Below are 25661 nucleotides of genomic sequence, written 5' to 3'. Positions count from 1 at the left end.
CTATGTGGACTGAAAAAGTTACTTCACTTTTCCTAAGCCAAACATGTACATGTGTCCAGGAGAAGATTTTATGTATGGCAGGCTTATCAGCCTAGAAAAACAATTAGAATCATAGAAGAATACAATTAGACTACTGAGTCTAATCTCAATCCAGTATAGGAATTCAAATTAAAACAAATTTAAATAAATGGAACAAAAATAAGAACGAAAACTAAAGACACCAGACTGAATTTATTATCAGTAAAAGACATTTTCCCAATCAGTACTTTATTCCCACTGCAGTGAACTGGGATCAAAACAAATAACACAAATATTTTAATTGAAGATACCCAAGGGCTTAGGGTAGTTTTTTTAAAAATGTGCCAATGGATGAACCACCAAAGGGTAGAAAACAGCACCTACACTAAATAGGAGTTTCAATCAGACCATTCATACAGAGAAATATCACAACAAAACTACAGTTTATCTAGGCAAAAAGTCAATGGGTGCCCTGTGCTTGCCCTCTAGAGCAATAGAATGATCAGAATTAGCTTTGAGACTGCAGTTTGTCTTCATTCTTTCACATAAAGTCTCAAGAAACATACGGAATTACAAGTGCTGCATATATGGAAACTAAAAGATTACTATTCACCTAAAGGATAAGAGTGTCACAATCTGGAATGGATCTTCTTTAGATACACCTTTTATCACTATCACTATTCACTGGAGAAACATAATTCAAAAGAAGCCAAGCCTTGTTGCTTTAAGAGATCTAATGGAAGAATCAATAGGTTCAGGTTCAAAGTTCTACCGTATGAATGTCCAAGACAGCAGCTTGACTGGTTGTGCAAAACCAAATCAAAGGCTATTTTGTCTGCCATCAAGAAGACATTTAGCATCAGGTTATTTGTTCTTTCAAGGAAGATGCTGATTTAAATGTTCACGCTTAATAGCTTTTTCATTCTTGACTTCAAGCTAAGACTTCATGCTACTCTGACGAATAATTAAGATCCCAAATTAAATTGTCCTACAATCTCTCATTCTCATATTTTTTTCCATCTAATTCACAAAATAATCTCTCAGAAGCTGAATGTATTGAATTTTTTCTTTTCATTACATTTGGTTGGATTCTAAGTAAATTGTGGTATTTACTTAACATGTATTTCCTTATCAGCAAGCCAGCTGAAAATATTGAGCATATGTTGACCCGTAAGGATACAATGGATTCTATTTCCTAGCACAAAATAGCTCAATTGGGGGAAAAAACCAAACACAGTTCTCTGGAAGTAATTAGTTCTGCAGCATCAGTAGCAAATAGTTTAAGGCCATTGGGACATAAAAAGTCCCTTCTTCAAATGTCAGAAGCCAGGCAGTATATTTAAAAGTTAAATTATAAATGGAGGTATCAGTCCCTTATGCCTCAGGGAGAGAACACATAAACTGTGGCGCAACTAAAATTTTAGCTATGTTTAAATATAACCTTGGTTCTATGGCAGGATAAAAACTTCCTAACATTCCCCTCCATATCTGTTTGCAAGTGAAATGCTCTCTAACACCGCTGTCAAATTTGTGCATGCATCAGGTTTCTTAAAAGATCCTGCCAGTCAGGATCCTGATGCACGTCATTGGAATCACCAGTAGCAGCAGGAGACTACAGTCAACTAACATTTCTTCCAGTAGGAACCTACCAGTATGGCTTCCTGGGCAGAACAACAAATGTATTCTTCCCACCAGCCAAACCCAGGACTGAAACAATCTCTACCTGCCAAGCCACTCAAAAGGCATCTCTGATGTTTTTCAACTGCCGAACAGCCAAGTCCACAGGAAGGCTGAATTGTAGATTACTAAGGCGGCTAAGGAGGTTAAGGGCTCCCTCAAAGCCTGTCTGGGCCATGTAACTCCAGGGTTGGTAGTGGACTTGGATCAAAGTTCCTGACTTACAGATAAGATTGAGCCATGAGACTAAACGCTGCTCATTGAGTGCCAGGCACACCAGTGCCTTCAGTTCTGAGTCTGCACTACGCTTGAATGGGTCATGATCTGACAATACTGTGTGAATGGCCGATAGTAGGCTCTGCTTTGGGGTGGCAGGTACCCCACCCATCACTGGAAGGGCAAATGACTGAGAGAGTTTGCGAGCTGGTGATTCCACAAAGGCACGGCCGTTTTTTGAACTGTAATACTTCACAAAGAGTTCCCATGGATGCATGGGCTGGGGGGAGGAGCCCAGCATAGGAAGCAAGCAGGCAATTGGAGCTAGAACCAAACTCATCCCAGGAGATGGGGTGTAGAGACCATGAGCCAGCAGATCCCGCACAGCAGTTGTCAGTTCTTTACGTACTGCCAGTGTTAGTTCATCACGTCCTCCCAAGGAAGTGTCCTGGAGACCTGAATAGTTGATGATATGCTCCGTCTCTCGCAACTGGTACTTTTGAGCAAGTTGCCTGACATGGACCACAGCCATTTCTAGCTTGTTCACTAAAGGGGAATAGTCTCTGTCAGACTGGTCCCTCTGCCATAACTGTTGAGGGATTTGACCTGTTGCACAACCAAACTGGCTCAAAGCAAAAATCTGTAGCACAGCAAGCATCCGACGCATGAGATGCAGCCCTGTTTCTCGCATCCTTTGGGCCTCTTCTGAGTTCACTGCAGAGAGAAAGTGAGTATTTTTTTAACAGAATTGCATATTCTTACGTATTGTAATCTCATTTCACTGTCTGAGGAAAGGACAGAAGGAAAAAAGACTATAATGGTTGTAGTTACACATAGGGCTTTGGCAAAATTCTATATAGTTTTGGAGAAAGACCAGTACTTGAGAATGGGGCTAATGGGTGCTGATACAGTAATATGGGTGATCATGAAAGAGGATAGTAACATTGACCCATTCAACATGGACAGATAATGAAAAGAAAACATGCCCACGTGGTTGCCAATATCTGAAGGCAGAAATAGTAGAGCTGCTTCTTTCATCTCTGGGTGTTTTGCAGCATGCACATAATTTACTTCATATTTCATGAACGAAAAAGCAAGTACCACATATACTCCTGCAGCCATAGCATTTTTCTGCATGAGAAATCCCCCAAGGCATTTGGTTGATATTTAGAAATCTAGATTCCTTATAATGATGGGTCATTTGATGCCTGAGAACTGATTTTCAAGCACAAGAAAATAATATAAGCCAGCAGTAATATATCTCCACTAATGGGAGAGAAATCAAGGCTACAAATGGGCATCTAGAAAAAGCTCAACTGAGGAGAACCAATTTCTACTCAGCTTTTTCTAAAAGATTTGTGATGATTGTTTTTTCCTCCCCCCACAATAGTATAAACAAGATCTCAGTGGCTGAATAGAAACATAAGAATTGGGGCAGATGAGCTAGTGATGGAAGGGTTCTGTAACTCCAGTTCTTTTCACTAACCTATTCTAAACTGCCATATCCCATTCCTATAACAAGCAAAAGTCCTCCACCATTTTTTTTATTCAACCAACCTTTTTAACTATGATATGCAAATAATTTACTTGCATGGATGGATGGATACCCACCTCGGCTGCTTCTGTGATGCTGCATGTTGGGCTTGCAGGTGCCACTTCCAGTTTGTCCGCTTGAACAGTCACAATATCCATCCTCTGGTTTGCTAGGACTACCCTCTTCTGCAAGAAAGAAAAAGATTTTGACCAACCTTTATAAAACCAAGAGCTCAGCTTTGGCTCACATCATATATCCAGTGAACGAAAGGCCCAGCTTCATCCCAGTAATAATACTTCTTTTTCAGCTATCTTTATATAGAGGAAGACTAATAGTAGTAATGCATTATTTCTATATTCTCTGCTTTTACATTCCATGCAATCATATGAGGATATCTTTGTTCGGTACAAGTCTTTGTAAAAAGAGATTTTCCCAATTTCTAGATAGAAAATCTGGATTTGGCATGTAGTAATTATATAATAAAAGTTGAATGGTCATCAGAATCTTTGTTAAGAACAGATAAATAGAAAGAACTCTGTGTTAATATAGTAATTAACACTGTCACTCACTTGATTTCCGAGAGAGACCACATGTCACTCTAAATTTATTAATATTAATTTATTAAAATTTCTAAGCTACCAATTATGATGCTGGCTTTGTCTACTGGTTTTAGGCACCAGGCTAGAAACTGGGTGACTATGAGTTTTAATCCCGCCTTAGCCATGAAAGTCAGCTTGATGACTTTGGGTCAGTATCTCTCAGCACAGCTCACCTCACAGTATAGTTGTTGTGGAGAAAACAGAAGGAAGAAGGAGTATTAGATATGTTCGCTGTTTTGAATTGTTTATAAAAATGATAAAGATGGGATATAAATTAAATACTATATAAAATATAAAATGACTCATAAAATAGAAAAAGAATGTCGGAAGAAACCTCTACTACAGAAAGAATGCAGTACTGAAAGCGAGTATCACACTGGATGAGGAAGTGAGTATATCCTTGTTACTGTGATGGTCAAAGTTACTAAATCCTGCAGGAGTCTGTAACTGAAACCATTCTCAAGTTATCAGTAATGATTAACTTTTCTTCCTAAACAACAACAACTCACATTCATGGACTTTGTTTATGAACAGTCACCAGAAATAACCATTCAACAACCCACATAGATTAAGTAGACTTATAACAAATTCTGGTATGATCAGGTTCTCCTCGTCTTTTCAGACAACATCACAGAACCTAACATATCTGTAAACCTAGGATAACAAGAGGATCTGATGAAATGGATTCTAGCCTAAGAAAGCTGATGCCATAATCAATTCAGGTTTCATAGAAATTGTGTATTTTTCCTGCTAGACAGGAGAACCACCCCACTGAAAAACATTAAACAGGACTTTATCTGTCTCTTTTCCCCACTAATTTCAGTAAGAATAAACAAAATATGATGCTTATTAGTTTCTTAAGCTGAAGTAAGTATTTATACTAATTTGGTATCACAAGTCAGTCCAAATTCCGGTTATTCAATACATTCCATGTTCCCTTTCAGATCTGGTTCCTAGTCAACTTTATGGATTGTACCCAGGATGTAAGATATTCATATTTTCTCACCCTGGATAAAATTGATAAACATTTCAAGGTCCCGGATCTGGGTTTTCAACTGATCCACAAGCTGTTCCTTTACACGTGCTGGGTTGATGATTTGTGCCACCGCAGCATCCACCTGCTGACGCAACTCTTCTGGGGATAGCAAGGCAATGTCCTCACTCAAGTTCATGTCCAATTTTGTGATTAGCTCCTCAATAATCACCTGTGAAGCACAGTACAAATAAATCGGGAGTTAATCTTACTCCTCTCTCCTCCCAAAATGATTAAAAATCAAATGGTTCAGTTAAAAGGTGTCCCTTCATTGGCAAATGAAAATTATGGCTGACTATATACCAATGAATCTTACCTGCTGTCTCTCCATGACCATAGACTGAGGCAGTGCATCATAGCTACCCTCCTGGTAGGCAAATGTTTCCAAGTCATCCAACTGTGCTTTGAGCTGCAGAATAAGTTCTCGTTGCTTCTCCTTTCTAGCTTCTAACTGTTCTTGCTTCTCATATTCATTCTGAAATTAAGAAAAAAGGTCAATATTATATCTCTGTGTAAACTGGAGTACAGTAATAGTAGTAGGAGGGCTGTGTTATTCAATGGGAACAAAAAAATTAAGAGGAATCTAGTAGCACATTTTCTGATTAAAAATTGCATTAAAAGACATTAGTTTTCAGGGGCTAATGCCCCTGAAATTCAATTAATCAATGCAGGAGTTACAACTTCCAAAAGCCTATTTTTTCATATAATTGTTAATCAGAAAAGGTGCTATTGGTCTCCTACTGACTTTAAGAATAAAATTAGAATAAAGTTAATGAACCATGTGTGCATTCCAGACCTAACTGCTATCTCTTGCTGTATTAAACTGTCAATCTTGAATTGAAATTGCAACATTCCTTTGGATCATCTGTCTTCTAGCTCTTATTTCTGTCCACAAATCCATTAGTTTCTAGATAATCCATTGTGATTATGTGTTACATCATTGGAAAGATGCAGGGAAAAGATGCCCTACAGCTAAAACCTAGAAAATCTCCTGACAGCTACTTTATATGTCTTTCTAATTCAACAGCTTATAAAAAATATAAGGAGATGCAGAATACAGCAGACACTTGTTAGGTAAACAAAGTCATTTACAGGTTTTTTTTAACATGATAGGTAGTCCTCACTTTATGACTACAACTGGGACTAGAATCTGTTGTTGAGCAAAGTAGTCATTAAGTGAGATGCCCATGCAACTGCTTCATTCAATGATCACAATCTTGGCAATCTCCAGTTGCAGTTGTTAAGTGTTCTGCAAAGTTGTTAAGCAGATGGAGCAAAAGAACTGCCTGCAGATGGATTGCAACCCCAATTTATGTGCAGAAAAGAATGCCACTACAGGGGTGCAAAAATGGATCTTGGATATCCACCTTCTGAGTTCTATTTTTGCAGTCCAGCAGAGTAGTTCAGCTATACTCAGCAATAATAGAGATGAGAGACAGTCCTCTTGGTGGGCAACACCAGCTTGTAACCATTCCTGCTTGTTACCCCATTGATGTTCTATGTAAGCCAGCAAAGAAGATTGCAAATGATGATCACCTGGTAGATGTGAAGAGGTTGCCAAGTACCCATATGTGATTATGTTACCCTGGAAGGTGGGGGTGCAGTGCAATGTTTTATGTTGGCTGGAAGTGCTTTATAGATCATAAAGTACTCTTTCTGAGGCCATCATCATTTTCAACAGTCATTAAACAACTGGTCGTAAGTCAAGGACTACCTGTAATGATTTTTTTTAAATGATATGGTACAAAAACCTCAGAAGATTTGCAAGATCTTGGAGAAGTTTCAGACACACATTTTATGATTTGATCACAGCACTCACTTTGGGGGCTTTTTGAGTGCTTTGACATCTGCTTTGAAAACCAACATATTGAGATTATTAGAATAGTCAAAATTAGATTCTATTATCTCTAAGGACTTGAAATGGTCACCTAACATTAGAATCATTATTTAAAAGGCACAGCAAATAATGTTCTTCCTGCGCCAACTCAGGTTGAAAAATAGCTTTTAACTATTACTAAATACCACAGTATAGTGCAACAATGAAGTGCAATATTAGGGGTAGCACAATGGTGAATAGAATGTGAAGGATGTGTGTATATAATGTATGTTCTTATTTGTGGTTTTTATTTGTGTGCAGTTTGCACTGTGGACAGCACTTAATTTTGTTGTGAGTTACACAATGACAATAAAAATATTCCATTCCATTCCATTGCTCAGACTGCCCAAGGAGCTGCTGAATCAGATACAGTTCTACAAAGGAATTAATCAGTTTGTCATTTGTACTTCAATAACTGTCTGGTTATTGGGACGCGGTGGCTCAGTGGATTAGGACGCTGAGCTTGTCAATCAGAAGGTCGGCAGTTTGGCAGGTCAAATCCCGAGTGCTGCGTAACAGAGTGAGCGTGTTACTCATCCCAGCTTCTGCCAACCTAGCAGTTCGAAAGCAGGTAAAAATGCAAGTAGAAAAATAAGGACCACTACGGTGGGAAGGTAACAGCGTTTCGTGCGCCTTTGGCGTCTAGTCATGCCGGCCGCATGACCACGGAGACGTCCTCGGACAAGCGCTGGCTCTTCGGCTTTGAAACGGAGATGAGCACCAGCCCCTAGCGTTGGAAACGACTAGCACGCATGTGCGGGGGAACCTTTACCTTTAACTATCCAGTTTGGCACAGCAACCAAACAGGACAGGTACACAGTTCAACGAATAGTTAGGACTGCAGAAAAAACAACTGCAACCTGCCTGCCTTCCATCGAGGACCTGTATATTACAGAAATCAAAAAGAGGGCTGTGAAAATATCTATATCTGTTTCAACTTCTCCCCTCAAGATGCCACTATAGAGCACTGCGTGCCAAAACAACCATATAGTTTCCCCCCCCATGCTATCACTCTGCTGAACACTTAATTCCCACAGCATTGTCTCACATCTCATTTTTTCTTATCTTCTCATCTTTCCTACTATCTTCTCCTATTGGTTTCTTATGATTTATCAATTGTTGTTTGAAACTTATGATTAATGACTGTAACTATAATTTATTACCTATGGCCTATTACTTGCTGTTTATATGTACACTGTGAGCTTACACACCAGAGACAAATTCCTTGTGTGTCAGATCACACTTGGCCAATAAAGAATTGTTAGTCTTGTTTCTAAATCATGATGAATAGCCTTACATTTTATATTTTTATGTTTTTATTATTCACTGTGTAAAACCACAATTGTGCTTATAAACGTCCTTTCCTTAGCTTTATACTGTGAAAATTTTAAAGGTGAGGATTAGCCATAAAATTACTTTTTCATCATCACCATAATTGTGAATAGTCTATTATAAGAACTACATGTACAGAACATGTCCCACATTACCATGTGGGAGTCAGACAGGTAGAAGTGTTCAAAATATGGAATGTTTTGGTATCCACTGTCAGTGACTGCCAACGACAATATATTAAATTTAGTTAGAGCAATTGTTCTGTGATAGCAGTAACTTGTTACAGAAGTTAGTTGACATGATACTGAGCTTTATGCTGCCTTGGTTATATGAATATTATTTATATCTTTCTGCTTGATGATACATCAATTAAGTGCCATATAACAAAAACATGCTTGAAAATTTTGTAACTTAACCTGTTCCCCAAATCTGCTTATTTACTAATCACAAAGTTATAAAAACAAACTGGACTAATACATCTTCAAGTAATAATTCTGAAAAGAGAAAGTCTTATAAGTCTGTTGGCACAATTAATTTGATCTTATTTTCAGTGACTAATATTAGTGTCAGAAATTTAGATGAAAAGGAAACTCCAAGTGTGGCTTTATAAATATAAAATTTCATGTCTCAACTGTATTGGAACACACTCATCAGGAAAAGCAGAATAAGCCCAAATCTTAAAATAATCTGTGTTCTGTCTTTTGACAGCCAATTGATTTTAGGAAGATCATAATAACTCTCTCTTCTCCTCTACTGTTGATTTAAACAGCTTGACTGAAACAGATTGTTCCTGAAAGACTAGAGTAGTTTCCCTTAATGTGGGACTGGAAATCTATTTCACGGTTTTAAATACCAATATCAAAACTTTTAAGCAATTGAAATATTTTCTACTGGTGGGTAAATTTCACATTGCACAGAGCCAAGCTCCAGGAATTCTTTGTAGCAGCTTAATATTCAATTATCTCAGGTGGCTCCGGATTTACATCTATCGCATATAAAGTAAATCAGTTTTATTAGGCAATGAAATTATCTAATGTATCTTTGAAAGATCACAGTGGAGGGCTGCATCAATGACCTCCAGCTCCTGCTCACCTTGGCGTCACTGCCCACTCCATCCTCCGCCGCCGCGGCAAAGCCGAGGCCGGAACCCGGGCAGCCTCGGAAAGCAAATTCCTCAAGCTCACGGAGGAGACGCTGTTGCTGTCCTGGCCCGGCACGCGCCACTTGCCGGAGCCGGAACTGGACTTGTGCGAAGTGCGAAGCCAAAGCTAGGAGCGCCGAGTGAAGGCGGCGGCGTTCCGCCCTAAGTGCCCGCGGAGATCCTGGTTCGGTTTCAATTTCCTCCCCTACTTCTTCCTCTCCAGCCTGGGCCTCGGCTACCGCGCCCACCGGCGCCCAACGCTCCCCGGGACTCGCCGCAGTCTCCATTGCCGCCGCTTCGAGGAGCCGCCGCTAACTACTAAAACGTCAACTGGGAACCGGGCCGGCAAAATGAAACGTCATTTCCGGTCCTGTGAGAAGCGACAGAGAAAATCGTCATGCGGAAATAGATGTGGCCTTCGGTTCTTTTTAACACGCGCATGTGCGTACAGTAGTGTCATGGCTGCGTTCTTATGTTGTACGTTCTATGATTGACAAGAGGGGGCGAGGTTATTTAAATCAGTTTTCTGGATTCGCACGGCACTTTTAAGTATAATAAATTAACCAAGAGGTTTGAATTCGCACAACACATTTAATTAAACCAAAGTTTAATCTATTTAAGTTCTAAAACTTAAACAACTAAGTTTGAAATCCGAACGCCGAGTATAAAAGAAAAGAGCAGAGCTATTTTAGTAAAAAGGATACATGCTTCAGCTGAGATTAGAATTTTCTGAAGTACATAATATATAATACTGATTATTTCGAAGGAAGGGAGTGGCCTTATATACCAACGAGAATTAAAAGTTATGCTGCAATTATATAATGTATAGAATTCAGACCAATTATACTTGCAGAACAATCGTACACTTTTTTGGAAATTTCCTTTTCAAAGAAGCTTTCTTCAAGCATATTTAAAATGTTAGAAGTTGCAACTTGATGTGTTTCTATAATGAAATGAAGAATTAATTTCCTGAGCAGAAATCTTGAACGTAACCCCTTTAAGCAAATGTGCCTTATCTTGAAAAGAAATTTACCCCCGTCCTCAAAAGTTTCTGCCAAATGTGAAAAATAACTACTTTTAAATTAGCGTATTGAAACTGGCTTACCCAAGGAAGTTTTTGTTTCAATTGTATATTAAGGATCAAAGTGACTACCTACTTAAAATAGATATATGGCACCTATGATATATTGTGGAATGTGTCAGGACATTTCTGGAAACGAGAACTGGGCAGCAACCAGTGGGGCGACAGAGCTTCTGAATTTAGCTCCGCCTGGCCCAAGGGAATCAAGTGAGCCTGTATGCCTGACAAGGCAGGGAAGCTGAAGGACACAGATCACACGGTAGTAAAACGGCAGCCATCATGGCAAGGTGAGTGCTTGTGGTTTGGCGACAGCTCTCCGGTAGGAATTGTTCTGTCTTTCTGAGAATCTAACTTCTGGAATCCCCTCAAAATAGAATAAAAATGCTTGGGCAGGAAGCCTACTTCCTCACTTCTTTAATATTCACTGGATTAAAATATATTTGTGCCAGCAGCTGTAAACATTCAATTGATAAAAGCTTTTCAATTACATTACATTGTGTGATCCTCTTAGTATCCTCTTCCAAACTGAGTAAACAGAAATAACTCTGATATGTTACAGAATAGCAAGCAGATCTCTCTGTTCAATTATCGATTCAATCTAACGTTCCTGTCAGAATTATAATTTGGGGTTCCAACTCAAACGGGCTGCGCTAAAATAAATAAAAAGGAGATACAGGGAGGTGTGAGAAAAGAAATATTTATTCCTAAAAGCAAAACAGTTTGCATTTAGGGGCAGACTGCAGAGAAATGAGGTAAAGTATCAGATTTTTGTAGGAGGAACTTGTCTGAGGGTGTCAGGTGCTGATTCTAAGACAGTGATCACAAACCTTTTAGAGACCAGTGCCCAAACTGCAACCAAAAAACCATTTATGTATCATCTGGTGCTGGGTGGGCGTGGCCCTTTGAGTGGGTGTGGCCAATTGGGTAGGCGTGGCCCTTCGGGTGCTCATGGCTGCAGTGGTGGGACTAAAAAGTTCAATCAATCAATTCCAACTTTGCGAGAACACCCCCCCCCCCAAGAAATTGAAATTGATTGATTGATTGAATCTTTTTTTTTGTACATGGCGGTGGAAGCCTAAAGCAAAAAGGTTTTATAAAACCCAGCTGAAGGCCTAGGACTGGGGTGATGGCACGTGTGCCCATACAGAGGGCTCTAGGTGCCACCTGTGGCACCCGTGCCATAGGTTCGCCACCACAGTTCTAGGGTGATACTTGAGGGGCGTATGTGCATGTGTGTGTAGGTATGTTTTTTCTTGTGAACATGCAGTTCGTCTGGGAGACTGAATTTAATTAACACTGTTTGCAGATATCCTCTGATATGTGAATTAGGTCTGGGTAATTTATGTGGGGGTTTGAGGAAGTTTGCTAATTTTAGTTGATTAACTTAGTTCAGCTTGACTGTGAATTATTTAGTGGAGACACTGATTCTCAGACCATTGTGGATTCTGTTAATATTTTAAGGGAAGATGGAAACAGTATAAGGAATAAAATATATTTGGATATAAAATTTCTCACAATTGTCCCCTTGTACACAAACACATATATATGGAGAGAGAGAGAGAGAGAGAGAGAGAGAGTGTATAGATAGATAGATAGATAGATAGATAGATAGATAGATAGATAGATAGATAGATAGATGCACACACTAGTAATGGATATAGTTTATAACCATACATTTTGTCTATTTGTAACATTATAAGGGAAACATCTTTAGGAAGAGGGGTTCATTAACATTGTTAGAAAAAAACAATTATGTAATGCTTCAAACTATACAATCCTATATTTTATGGACTGAGAAATCCATAAGGAAAGGGGAGGAAAATAATTTGAAAGGGTCAATACCAGGCCAATTATCCCAACTAGTGACAACCCTCACAATCTACCATGCCCAGTCTTCCACATGTTTTTCCTGGAGTTTCACTTGATGGGGATTCGTTTAAGGTCTTGTTTTGCCCATATGCGTTGTGGATACATGGTACATTAATAATAATTGCATCTATTAGAACATGCCAATAATTACAAGCATACAAATGAATATCCATTTTTTCTACTAACCCCCTGTTCCATGAGTTCCAGTATAAATAAACCCAATCAATTCTACTGCTATTCTGTAATGACAATCTGGTTGATTGGTCTTGGCATTGTGGTGATCAGCAGGAAGAGATGGAGTAGAACATCAAGCAGGCAGTTTGGTTGATGAAGGCTAACCAAGTCTGATGCTGTTTCATTTTCAGTAACTTGGAGAACTCTTCCTGAAGTGACTGCAGTTTCTCCTATTGAAGTCTACTGAATCAAAAGACAATTGTTAGCATTATTGTGGGGGAGCCAGGGTTCCATTAACACACACCATACATCTATACAGGGCTTTTTTTCTCATAGAACGCTCAGAATGGAGTTCTGGCACCTTTTTTGGATGGAACCTTGTAGGGTAGGCAAGGCTGGTTGTATGACGTGTGAGTTCCGGCACCTTTTTCTTTTACAAAAAAAGCACTGCATCTATACCACCTCAACCCACATCTTAAGAAAGTAGAACTCTTGGAGATAGTTTTTTCCAAGCAGGAACTTTTACTAAAAATAGGAGATAGCAGGCATAATAGACAGGATCTGAGGGATTCCCTTACATCTCAATAATTTTAAAGTGCCCAAGCAAACCTCACCCCACAGTTCTTTCGGTCAGTTCCAGATCAGCCAATCTCCAGGTGGTAAGTGGGAAAGGAAAGATAACATTGTTTGCACCCACCCCTTTTTCTAGTTGCCTGATAAGGGAGGGAAGTTCAGAGAGAATGCCTAGTACAGAAAGCAATTTGTTACACTGTAATGGATAGCAGAAGGGACGCGGTGGCTCAGTGGGTTAGGACGCTGAGCTTGTCGATCAGAAGGTCGCCAGTTTGGTGGGTCGAATCCCGAGTGCCGCGTAACAGAGTGAGTGCCTGTTACTTGTCCCAGCTTCTGCCAACCTAGCAGTTCAAAAGCACGTAAAAATGCAAGTAGAAAAATAGGGACCACTACGGTGGGAAGGTAACAGCATTCCGTGCGCCTCTGGCATCTAGTCATGCCGGCCACATGACCACGGAGACGTCCTCGGACAAGCACTGGCTCTTCGGCTTTGAAACGGAGATGAGCACTGGCCCCTAGAGTCGGAAACGACTAGCACGCATGTGCAGGGGAACCTTTACCTTTAATGGATAGCAGACAGGCAGGATAAACAAAAGGTTACATTTAATGGAGGAAGTGAAAGCAATAAAGCCCCATGCCTGTTCCCTCTCCCCCTAGGGAATGGCAGAATCCAGGGGAAGATGAGATTTGGTTTTTGCACAGAGGAGATAGTTAGAAATGAAATATTGATGTTATCGGGCATTTTTCAGATCTATTTCTGTAGTTCTCAATTATGCCCACCAGCAGGAATGCAGATTCTTTTTTCCACATGGGGTGTGCAAACCTTCTCTCTTTGGGAAAAGTTCCCTTGCTAGGCATAGACTGGATGAGGATCAACAAATCATTGAGGTTCAAGATGGTTTAATTTCAGAGTGGCTTCCACTCCTATCATCAGCAGGACACAGATTAGTTGTTAAAAGAATATTTTAAAAATGATCAGTGGTGTAACTAATTTGGGCTGTTTGCAACCTTAGAATCTGATAAGTCTCCTCTCTTGGGTCTTAGCCCTGTTGCTACCCATACTGGGATTTTTTTTTGAGGTAAAACACAAGTAAAAGGTTAAAAAAAAGTTGCATATCTTTAGATTTTTTACTGGCCCACATGGAGTCAACAATGCTGTCAGACAAAATCGCTCGGATCCGGACCGGTTTGGACTCCGACTGGGCAGAGTCTGATGGTGAGAACATGGGTGGTCTTGTCGATGTCATCTGGGAGGAGTTCGATCCTGTGACTCCGGAAGAGGTGGACAGGATTATGGGGAGGCTGAGCTCCACCACGTGTTTATTGGACCCGTGCCCCTCCTGGCTGGTTTATTCGGCTCGGGAGGGGACACGAGGCTGGCTCCAGGCAGTGATAACTGCTTTTTTGAATGAGGGTAGCTTTCCCGCCACCTTGAAGGAGGTGGTGGTGAGACCCCTCCTCAAGAAGCCTGCCCTGGACCCAGCTGTTTTAAACAACTTTCGTCCGGTCTCCAACCTTCGCTTTCTTGCGAAGGTTGTTGAGAGTGTGGTGGCGCAGCAGCTCCCTCTGTTCCTGGAGGAAGCTGATTATCTAGACCTGTACCAATCGGGCTTCAGGCCGGGTACAGCACAGAGACGGCATTGGTCGCGCTGGTGAATGATCTCTGGCGGACTCGGGACAGGGGTTGCTCCTCTGTCCTAGTCCTATTAGACCTCTCAGCGGCTTTTGATACCATCGACCATGGTATCTTACTGCGGCGTCTTCGGGGGTTGGGAGTGGGAGGCACCGTCTTACGGTGGTTCTCCTCCTACCTCCTGGGACGTTCGCAGTTGGTGTTGGCAGGAGGGCAGAGGTCGGCCTCGAGGCCTCTCGTTTGTGGAGTTCCTCAGGGGTTGGTCCTCTCGCCTCTCCTGTTCAACATCTATATGAAGCCGCTGGGTGAGATCATTCGTGGTTTGGGGGTTGGGTATCATCAATATGCTGATGATGCCCAGCTTTTTATTTCTACCCCAAACCACCCCAGTGATGCCCTCGATGTGATGTCCCATTGCCTGGAGGCAGTCTGGGTCTGGATGGGGAGGAACAGGCTTCGGCTCAACCCTGACAAGACTGAGTGGCTGTGTGTGCCGGCGTCTCGGGAAATTCAGAATATTCCATCGTTAATTATGGGGGGTGAGATATTACCCCCCGTAGATAGGGCTCGCAACTTGGGTGTCCTCCTAGATTCACAGCTCTCCTTGGAAGATCATATAGGAGCTGTGACTAGGGGGGCCTTCGCCCAGGTTCGCCTGGTGCGTCAGTTGCGGCCCTATCTAGACCGGGATGCCTTGCGCACAGTCACTCATGCACTCGTGACCTCCCGTTTGGACTACTGCAATGCTGTCTACATGGGGCTGCCCTTGAGGACTACTCGGAGGCTCCAGCTGGTGCAGAATGCAGCCGCGTGAGTGGTGGTGGGGGCTTCCCGATACTCCCATGTAACACCTCTACTCCGTGAGCTGCATTGGCTTCTGGTTGCCCTCCGGGTAAGATTCAAGGTGCTGGTTATGACCTATAAAGCCCTAAATGGCATGGGTCCGGGTTACTTACGGGAGCACCTGCTGCCGGCATCAACTTCCCTTCGTCCAGTGCGCTCCCACAGAGAGGGCCTCCTTAGGGTGCCGTTGGTCAAAGAGTGTCAACTGGCAGCCCCCAGGGGGAGGGCGTTCTCTGGGCGCGCCAGACCTTTGGAGCCGTCTACCGGTTGAGCTCCGGATGGCTCCCGACCTTCGCTCCTTCCGACAGGACCTAAAAACACATTTATTTAAACAAGCCGGCCTGGTCTGATGGGTTTAGGGGTATTTTATAGTTTTGTATTAATTTATTGAATAGGGCTGTAGTATTTAATATTTTTTAATTTTTTTACATTGTATTTTATTTTATTGCCCTGTACACTGCCGTGAGTCCTTCGGGAGAAGGGCGGTATATAAATTAAATAAATAAATAAATAAATTAAATAAATGCTGAAATGTTCCTGCGTAGGCAGATAATGGGATTACTGTCAGAGGCTGAAATGCAAATTTGTTTTAGAGGCAGCATAGCAGATTATGCAATAGTACAGTAGAAAAGGCCATGGGTCTGCAACCTATGCGCTGTGAAGGGTTTGCAATTGGGCCATGGAAATGGCCAGTGAGTGTGCCTGTGCGCACACACATCCTCACTTGTGCAAATGGCAGGTGTGTATGCACAGACCGCTTGCGCAAATGGAGTTGCGTGCGTTTGCCAGCTGCTTGTGTGAACTATCCCCTCCCGCCCCATCGGTCCGCAAAGCGAGAAACATCAGGGAACTCTGGATTAGGCAACAATAGTTGGGAAAGCAAAAATGTGCCTTTTTCCTATGGCTAAGAGAAAAAGGCCTAGGGCTAAGACACTCAGTCCATTTTCATGGCTGATAGGACTTGAACTCACATTCTTCTACTTTCTAACTTGATGCCTTCATCATTGGACCAAATTGCCTCTCCTCACAAATTTGTTTACCTTCTTTTCCTTGGCTTTATGGGAAAAAGAAAACATGTTTAGCACATATTTAGCAACAACTTTGTAGTTCCAAATGCATTATTAAGGATTCATCAATTAAAATGCAAAAATAACTTAAATTTTGTTACATAACATGTCAGCTTCAGATCTTCTGAATTACATTTCTTAAAGTTTCTTATTATTGACCATACACAGTAAGCTTTCCCTTGCTTTTTCTTCTAGATTATTCTTTTTTCAACTCCCCTTTCTACATATAGTTACAAATCATTAACTTTCTTACAAGCAAAGCATATGTATTTATAAAAATCAAAGTTATAAACATGGCAGCTATGCTTATCCATGCATGTCACTCATCTCTTATAGTGCAATTTAGAAATATAAAGGCAGAATGAGGCTAGTATTAATTTTAATATGCAATGGAGTTGGGGAAAAAGCTTTTGCTGGGTTGTGGGTTTGCAATTTCTTCCTCTTAATTAGCATATGGACTATCCTTGCAGCATTGACAAACAAACTATAGACAGGAAAACATATTTGACTAAGACATTCTAGTTTCAATTTAACTGTCAATTATCTAATGGAGACACTGATTCTCAGACCGATTTGGATTTTGTTAATATTTTAAGGGTAGATGGAAACAGTATAAAGAAAATATCATCAGGGATGTAAAACATCTCACAGTTCCCTTTTCAGGAAAAAAGAGCCAGTCTCTCTGTCCTCAGTTAAGTCCAGGAGTCTATACCAAAAGGGAAAAGATCTAATATGGTGCCATTTAGAGTACAGGCGAGCATGTGTGTGTGAATGCCTGTGTAGACAACAGGCAAGAAAAAAAAATCTATTCTCTTGATTCATACAATACTGTAAATCACAGCACTTAAAACTCTCTTCATTAAATGCCATGTATTTTGTGTTTGTACAAGTATATGCATGAGCATGCCTTATAGATTTAAACTCCATGGCAAACTGTATACACCCATACATAATGATAATAATCATATAAAAGGAAAAAGAGATGGAGAAAGAAAATGAAAAGAAGAAAACCTAGGCACTGTTTCCTAAAGCCTTATAATTTTTTAATAATAGCCAAATAAGTACAGGTAGTCCCCAAGTTATGAGCGTTCACTTAATGCTCGTTCAAAATTACGTGATGAGCGCCCCCTAGTGCTTATGAGCAAGTCCTGAAATTTCAAATATTGCAGCACCATGGCAGTCATTTGCCCTTACGAGTGACCGCAGTGGCTCTGCAACTTTCATCCTGGTTATTCCCTTCCTCCCTCCCTCCCCACCCCTGCTCTGGGTCTCCCTAGGCACCAGGCCTTCAATAAAGGTAAGGTAAAGGTTCCCCTGCACATGCCTGCTAGTCGTTTCCGACTCTAGGGGCCGGTGCTCATCTCCGTTTCAAAGCCGAAGAGCCAGCGCTTGTCCGAGGACATCTCTGTGGTCATGTGGCCGGCATGACTAGATGCCAAAGGTGCACAGAATGCTGTTACCTTCCCACCGTAGTGGTCCCTATTTTTCTACTTGCATTTTTACGTGCTTTTGAACTGCTAGGTTGGCAGAAGCTGGGACGAGTAACAGGCACTCACTCTGCTATGCGGCACTCGGGATTCGACCCGCCAATCTGCCAATCTTCTGATCGACAAGCTCAGCGTCCTAACACACAGGCCTTTGGTGTGTTCACAAAGAATGTAGGCCTAAAGTAACACAAGATTATGCGAAATCAGTGGGGCAAGATGTCACACTACTGATCTCGCATGATGTCATGGTACGTTAGGTAACAGAAAATGGAACTGAAGCTGGGGGATGCTTCCACATGCCTCTGGAGGGTGGATAGGGGCATCGGAGGCCTTTTCCAGGCCATTGCTGACCGGATCTGAGGCCAGGGAACGCTTCTGCCTCCCTTCCCCCCCCCCGCAGTGTGATCTGGGCTCCAGAGGCCTTTTCCAGGCTGCTGTCACCCAGAAACGGGCTACCAGAGGGCTATGTAAGCATCCCCCAGTCTCAGGTCTGGGTGGCAGCAGCCTGGAAAAGGCCTCCGGAGCCCAGATTGGACCGCGGGGGGGGGGGGAGAGAACCATTCTTTGGCCTCAGATCCGGGGGCCAGCAGGAATCGCAGCAGAGAGGAGACGGATCTTTTCCAGGTGACTCCAGTGTGGCAGCAAGGGAGCGGAAATCATGAGGTATCTTAGTGGATCGGGGAGGCCTTGGGGGCCTGTTCCATGGCCTTCCCCACCCTGAGACACCTCATGTTTACTTAATGAGCCATGTGTTAACGAGCAAGGGAGTGATCTCGTTTGAGGTACGAGATTCACTCTATGAGTTTTCGAGTTACGAGTGTAACGGGCAGGCTCCATTACACTTGTAACTCAACGACTGCCTGTATGAGGGAAACAGGCTATTCAACACACAGATGACAACACTGCTTCTAGAGTTAAAGGTCCTGCTGCTGTTCTTCACTGCTCAGGTGCTTCAAGGTCATCTGTGAAAAGAGGTTTTCCAATCCAGCTGGTTACAGTTTAAGTTGAGATAGATGTTCCTTACTATCTTTTTCACAGGACCATTGTGACTATGGCAAAAGAAAGCAAAGATAGTACCAATAGTATTAGGTGGCTTGGGTACCATCCCAAAACAACTGGAAAAATCACTTGAATACCATTGGCATTGATAAAATCACCATCAAATCACCTGAAAAAGGAAGTTCACTTGGAACAGTTCACATCCCATGACAATACACCTTTAATACCATTAAACAACATCTGCCTGCTCCAGATTGTTGGAAAGGATGAACTAGGGTGGATAAATATGGCAGTTCCAGTCTAAATGTCTCTGCAGCTAACCATAATATGGAATAGCTGGAGGTTCCATAATTTCTTTGGATGGCATTCACATTTTTACCACCCCATTGTGCATTCTTCTTTTGTTTCCTTAAGACAACCAGCCAAAACTCTATGGTATGACCGTCCACGATATGTATTTCTGGAATTCTGCGTGGAAGACAGCAGGGATGTAAAAGTGGACCTTGATGATTACAAGGTAATATTCAGGTAAGAAAACATTGTCTTCTATTTTAGGAAAAAATCCCATAAATGTTGGTGTTAATAAGCAAACACAAATGGCTAGCTTTTATGTTCCATTGTGGAAGTTCTACAAAAAATACATTGGATTGTGTTAATGTATATGTTCATCAATTTCTGATTCTCATTCACACTTTATCAGTAATTAGTCTAATTCTTCACACAACTGCAATCTTTTCTAAAAATGGAAAGTATCCGTTTAGAATGTGGATTAGTAATGTTTAAATGATATAAAGGTAGTCCTTGACTTACAACCACAATTGGGACCAGAAATTCTGTTCCAAGCAAGGCAGTTGTTAAGTAGGTTGCACCTGATTTTGCGACCTTTTTTGTCTGTTGTTAAGTGAATCACTTCAGTTAAGTGAATTAGTGGTCAATAAGCAAATCTGGCTGCCCCCACTGACTTTGTTTATCATCAGCTGGAAAGATCATAAATAGTGACCACATGATCTGGAACGCTACAATTGTCATTAATACATGCCAAGTGTCTAAATACATGCCAAATTTTGATCACTGATCCTGGGATGCCATGACAGTTGTAAGTGCGAGGAATGGTTCTAAGTCATTTTTTCAGCGCTGTTGTAACTTTGAATGATCGCTAAGTGAAGAGTTGTAAATCGAGGACTACCAGTAATAGCTACTTTACTAAGCCAGTTATCTGCAGTAGCATTTGTGAAAAGAGTCTCTTTCAAATAAGTATTTACTATGTGTCTTTCTGCAGCTGTAAGAATAGTGATGGCACTGAAATATACAATGAGATTCACTTTTATGCCCGACTAAATTCCAAGGTAAGCGAGTGAATTGAGAGGACCCAGCTTATGGGAGCCCTGGGACGGAAGAGTACATCTGTTTTTCTTTGATATAGATAGTCCTCAATTTACAATCATACTTGAGACTGAAATTTCTGTTGTTAGTTGGTGTGATCATAAAGCAAGATGTCATGTGACTGCACCAATTTATGACAGCAAGCCCAACTCTCTCCACTGTGATCATAAATAATTACAGGTCATTAAGTGAGTACCCACCACACAATTTAAACTATTCTGACCTGGTCCCTCCCAGCCCTAAGCCTCAGTAAGTAAGGGGTCTGCCACTAACGCTCCCACTTGCATCTCTACCCACCTCAATCTCTTTCCTTTTGACTGCCCTATTCATGAGAGTTATTAATGGGAGACATTTAACAACCCATATGCAGAAAATACCAGAAATAAATCAAGATGATTACACAAGAGGATTTTTGTCAGGAAACACAATTTTGGATTAATCATACTTTGTTAACTGTGAGACATCTAAGTGATGTTGTCAACAAATTATTAGGTTGCAACTCTTCTCAGTTTTCTCATACTGTAAAGAATGGTTTTTTTTAAAGAACAGTGGTATAATACCATAGGCGTAGAGGGTCTTAGTACTACTCTTCTTTCGTTTACGGGATAGATTCAACTGTTCAGTGATGCATTTAATAGAATGAGTGCATCCTTGAGATTATATCTAACTTTCCTTTTGATGAACTATATTTTAAGAGTTTATTTTAACCAATATTTTATTTCTGTAGTATTGCTTAAATGAAAAGGTGTAAATATGTTTGGTTGTTTTAACCCTTTAGTTGTGTCTGACTCTGTCAAGCACAGCTTCTTTCAATTGTTGGATGTTCAACTTTGTATCAGATTTGATATTATAAAGCCAGCATGTTCTTTTTTTGTCCCTTCTTCTCCTACTACTAAACCATGATATGTAGTCCATATCTACTGACACAGAGCAGTGATGATGTTAACTGGCACTGGTCTTAGTAATTCTGCAGGTATTCCATTAATACCTGGGGCTTTCCAGTTTGACAATATCTCCATGGCCCAGTCTACTTCTTCTTTCAAGATGTTTGGTTCTTTATTAATTATGCTGTCATCATTGTCATCTTGATGGTAAGTCAAAGTGCTATAGAGTCCTTCCATATATTCTTTCCATTTATTCTTCGTATTCTCCTGGTCACTTGGTGCATTGCCATTGCAGTCTTTGCTGTGCTGAAAATCTACATTACATTATTTTCACTATGGCAAACATGACCTTAGTATGTCCCTTCCTGTTAGCTTCTTCCATATATTGATACTGCTTCTCCCACTGCTTATTTTTTATCTTTCTTGGCTTCCCACTGTAAAATTTCATTCAGCTTTTTAACTTCATCCTTATTACCTTTGGCTTTGGCTGTCCTTAGCTGATCAGCTATTTTGATGGTGTCATCCAATAACCACTTGATTGTTCTCTTTGATTTTTGGCATGACATATATTTTCCAGTAATTTCCACGATGTTACTTTCAATCTCTCCTCACTGTTCATTTGGGTCTTTCCTTTCTAAATTTGGTGACTAAAACCTATTCATAAATTATATGGCATATATAGGTGAGATGTCGGTCATCTGAATTTTGGAGAGTATTACCTTTTTTCATTTTGCACAGGTTTTCAGTTTAGCCACTAATAGCTAAACTGAACTACAATCAGCACCAGGAAATGTCTTAACAAATACAACTGAACCTTTTCAGCATTGTTGGCATAAAATGAAGTCTATCTGATTTAGATGTTGTCCATTTGGTGCTCTCCATGTGTATAAATGTTGCTTGTGTAGAATAAACCACATGTTCACGTGGTTGAGATGAGATGATTTGCCTGGCAATTTGCATTAGCCGATTGCCAGCTTCATTCCATTCATCTAGCTCAAACTTGGCTACTATTCTTGCGACTCAACCTTTACCTACCTTTGCATTAAAATCACTCATAATATATACAGGTGAAACTCGAAAAATTAGAATATCGTGCAAACATTCATTTATTTCAGTAATGCAACTTAAAAGGGGAAACTAATATATGAGATAGACTCATTACATGCAAAGCAAGATAGTTCAAGCCGTGATTTGTCATAATTGTGATGATTATGGCGTACAGCTCATGAAAACCCCAAATCCACAATCTCAGAAAATTAGAATATTACATGCAATCAATAAAACAAGGAGTGTACATAGAACAATATCGGACCTCTGAAAAGTATAAGCATGCATATGTACTCAGTACTTGGTTTGGGCCCCTTTTGCAGCAATTACTGCCTCAATGCAGCGTGGCATGGAAGCTATCAGCCTGTGGCACTGCTGAGGTGTTATGGAAGACCAGGATGCTTCCATAGCAGCCTTCAGCTCTTCTGCATTGTTCAGTCTCATGTCTCTCATCTTTCTCTTGGCAATGCCCCATAGATTCTCTATGGCAGACGTGTCAAACACAAGGCCCGGGGGCCGGATCCGGCCCGCGAAGTGGTTTCATGTGGCCCGCGAAGCCATCCTGGAAACAGTGAGGGAACGGCCCCCACTGCCTTGGCCCTGGGCCAGAGACCCTCCTTCTGCCAGAGACCCTCAGATCTGTCCCACTCCCGCCCAGGCCCCCATAGGCCCCCTTGATGCGAATGATGCAGAGCTGTCCACGCCCACCCAGTAGGCCATAAGCACTTTAAACACGCCCACCCAGGCCACGCCCACCCGGCCCCCTGAGGGCAATTGCAATGCTGATGCAGCCCTCAATGAAATTGAGTTTGACACCCCTGCACTAAACCATTATTAGAGTTTGCAATTTTCTTTACTGAAACTGCCGCTTTGGAAAATATTGGTCCGGGCTGGAATGTTCAAATAGAAACTGGGGGGTGGGGGGAGAACAGTTTAAAAGTCAAACGCCAGCTCCTGAAATAAAATATGCTACAAGGTTGGAATGACTTACAAACTAGTATAAATACGATTTCATTGTAGCAGTCAGGAGATCTGGCTGGAAATGTCCCTTCGAGATGCTTAAGAAAGTTTTCTCCCTCGAGTCCCCCCTTTCATTTTGAAGTTGGTATAGTCCTGAATTTATATTGCTTGCTGCAGAGCCAGCAACGTTCATTTCAGAGGTGGGGGGGGTGGAGGAGGAGGAAAGTATGATGCTCTTTTCGTTCAAACAATCGCTTTTTATTTTCCTGTTGCGTTAGGGGCCAGCTTTTGCAATTCTCCTTAGTTTTTCCCCCGGTTTATTCTGTGGTGGGGGTTTTCCTTAGGAGCCTATGACATACGTCTTCTCCTGTTGGATATTTTCCAAACCATTGACCTTTCTGAGCTGCTTTATAGCGGCTCTTTACACCTTTCCAGATGGCTTTTAGTTTTCAAGCTGATTTCACCAGAGGTTTTTGAAATTTATTTATTTATATATTTTATATTTAATTAAATTTTTATACCGCCCTTCTCCCGAAGGACTCAGGGCGGTGAACAGGGCATATCTTAAAACTACAAAAGTACAAAAGTTAAAAAAAGAATTAAATTGTTGCCCACAATAAAAACAATAAAATATATATATAAATATTAAAACCCTAAGTAATTCCCCATCAGGCCAGGCCAGCTTGTTCAAATAAATGGGTCTTTAACCCGCGCCGGAAGGAGCGGAGATCCGGTGCCATCCGGAGCTCAACCGGCAGCTGATTCCACAAAGCCGGAGCGCCCACAGAGAAGGCCCTCCCCCTGGGGGCCACCAGTCGACATTCTCTGACTGGAGGCACCCTGAGGAGGCCCTCTCTGTGGGAACGCACGGGGCGGAGGGGAGTCGACGCCGGCAGCAGGTGGTCCCCAAGGTATTCCGGACCCATGCCATGTAAGGACTTGAAAACCATCACTAAGACCTTGAACCTCACCCGGAAGACAACTGGTAACCAATGCAGCTCGCGGAGCAAAGGTGTAACATGGGAGTACCGGGAAACTCCCAAGACAACTCTCGCGGCCGCATTCTGTACCAGTTGGAGCCTCCGAGTGGTCTTCAAGGGAAGCCCCATGTAGAGAGCATTGCAATAGTCAAGACGAGAGGTCACGAGCGCATGAGTGACCGTACACAGGGCATCCCGGTCTAGATAGGGCCGCAACTGCCGCACCAGGCTAACCTGTGCGAAAGCCCCCCTGGTCACGGCTACTACATGATCTTCTAAGGTAAGCCGTGCATCCAGGAGGACTCCCAAGTTGCGAGCCCTATCTACGGGGGGTAAAAACTCACCCCCCATAGAAAGTGATGGAACGTTTTGAATGTCCCGGGATGCCGGAATGTACAGCCACTCAGTCTTGTCAGGGTTGAGTTGAAGTCTGTTCCTCCCCATCCAGACCCGAACCGCCTCCAGGCAACGGGACATCACAGCGAGGGCATCACTGGGGTGGTTTGGGGTTGAAATGAAAAGTTGGGTATCATCAGCATATTGATGATACCCAACTCCAAAACCACGAATGATCTCACCCAGCGGTTTCATGTAGATGTTGAACAGGAGAGGCGAGAGAACCGAACCCTGAGGAACTCCACAAACGAGAGACCTAGGGGCCGATCTCTGCCCCCCTGCCAACACCGACTGCGAACGTCCCAGGAGATAGGAGGAGAACCACCGAAGAACTGTGCCTCCCACTCCCAATCCCCTGAGACGCCGCAGCAGGATACCATGGTCGATGGTATCGAAAGCCGCCGAGAGGTCTAATAGGACCAGGACAGAGGAATATCCCCTATCCCGGGCCCTCCAGAGATCATTCACCAGAGCGACCAATGCCGTCTCCGTGCTGTACCCGGGCCTGAAACCCGATTGGTACGGGTCTAGATAATCCGCTTCATCCAGGACCAGAGGGAGCTGATGCGCCACCACACTCTCAACAACCTTCGCAAGAAAGCGAAGGTTGGAGACTGGACGAAAGTTGTTCAAGACAGCTGGGTCCAAGGCAGGCTTCTTGAGGAGAGGTCTCACCACCGCCTCCTTCAAGACGGTGGGGAAATTACCCTCACTCAAGGAAGCAGATATCACCGCCTGGAACCAGCCTCGTGTCCTCTCCCTGGCTGCATAAACCAGCCAGGAAGGGCACGGATCCAATAAACATGTGGTGGAGCTCAACCTCCCCATAATCCTGTCCACTTCATCAGGGATCACAGAA

The 25661-nt window shown here is 42.1% G+C and overlaps 3 protein-coding genes across 4 annotated transcripts in view; 1 reads left to right on the top strand and 2 right to left on the bottom strand.

The window, feature by feature from the left end:
- Positions 1–25661, bottom strand: part of PSME3 (proteasome activator subunit 3) — a 449122-nt gene that overhangs the window by 250659 nt on the left and 172802 nt on the right. The window lies entirely within an intron of this gene.
- On the bottom strand, positions 213–9961 carry RUNDC1 (RUN domain containing 1). Its single transcript, XM_081343334.1, has 5 exons — positions 9378–9961; positions 5394–5552; positions 5051–5249; positions 3523–3630; positions 213–2625 (listed from the first exon to the last, which is right to left on the bottom strand). The coding sequence occupies exons 1-5, from the start codon at positions 9711–9713 to the stop codon at positions 1754–1756; spliced, it is 1674 nt and encodes a 557-aa protein (XP_081199460.1). The 5' UTR covers positions 9714–9961; the 3' UTR covers positions 213–1753.
- The window catches only part of PTGES3L (prostaglandin E synthase 3 like), a 22161-nt gene continuing 7019 nt past the window's right edge, over positions 10520–25661 (top strand). The window contains exons 1-3 of one of the 2 annotated variants that reach the window (XM_081343828.1): positions 10523–10794; positions 19567–19680; positions 20432–20498. In XM_081343828.1, the coding sequence (XP_081199954.1) occupies positions 10787–10794; positions 19567–19680; positions 20432–20498 (189 nt within the window). In that variant the 5' untranslated portion in view covers positions 10523–10786. Of the gene's footprint in view, positions 10795–19566; positions 19681–20431; positions 20499–25661 lie in introns of both variants that reach the window. The other variant, XM_081343827.1, reaches the window with a different exon arrangement.

Source organism: Vipera berus (assembly GCF_964194415.1).
Source record: "Vipera berus genome assembly, chromosome: Z".
NCBI classification, from domain to species: domain Eukaryota; kingdom Metazoa; phylum Chordata; class Lepidosauria; order Squamata; family Viperidae; genus Vipera; species Vipera berus.
Note: the sequence above shows the minus strand (reverse complement) of the source record. Positions and strands in the feature narration are given on the sequence as shown.

Bases quoted from the DNA above. Each gene is read 5' to 3' on its own strand.
- RUNDC1 (XM_081343334.1), bottom strand. From the start codon at position 9,713: ATGGAGACTGCGGCGAGTCCCGGGGAGCGTTGGGCGCCGGTGGGCGCG. The intron at 5,553-9,377 runs GTGAGCAGGAGC...TCTTAATTTCAG, and splicing joins GAGTGGGCAGTGACGCCAAG to AATGAATATGAGAAGCAAGA. The intron at 3,631-5,050 runs GTGAGAAAATAT...TCTTTCTTGCAG, and splicing joins GTTTATCAATTTTATCCAGG to AAGAGGGTAGTCCTAGCAAA.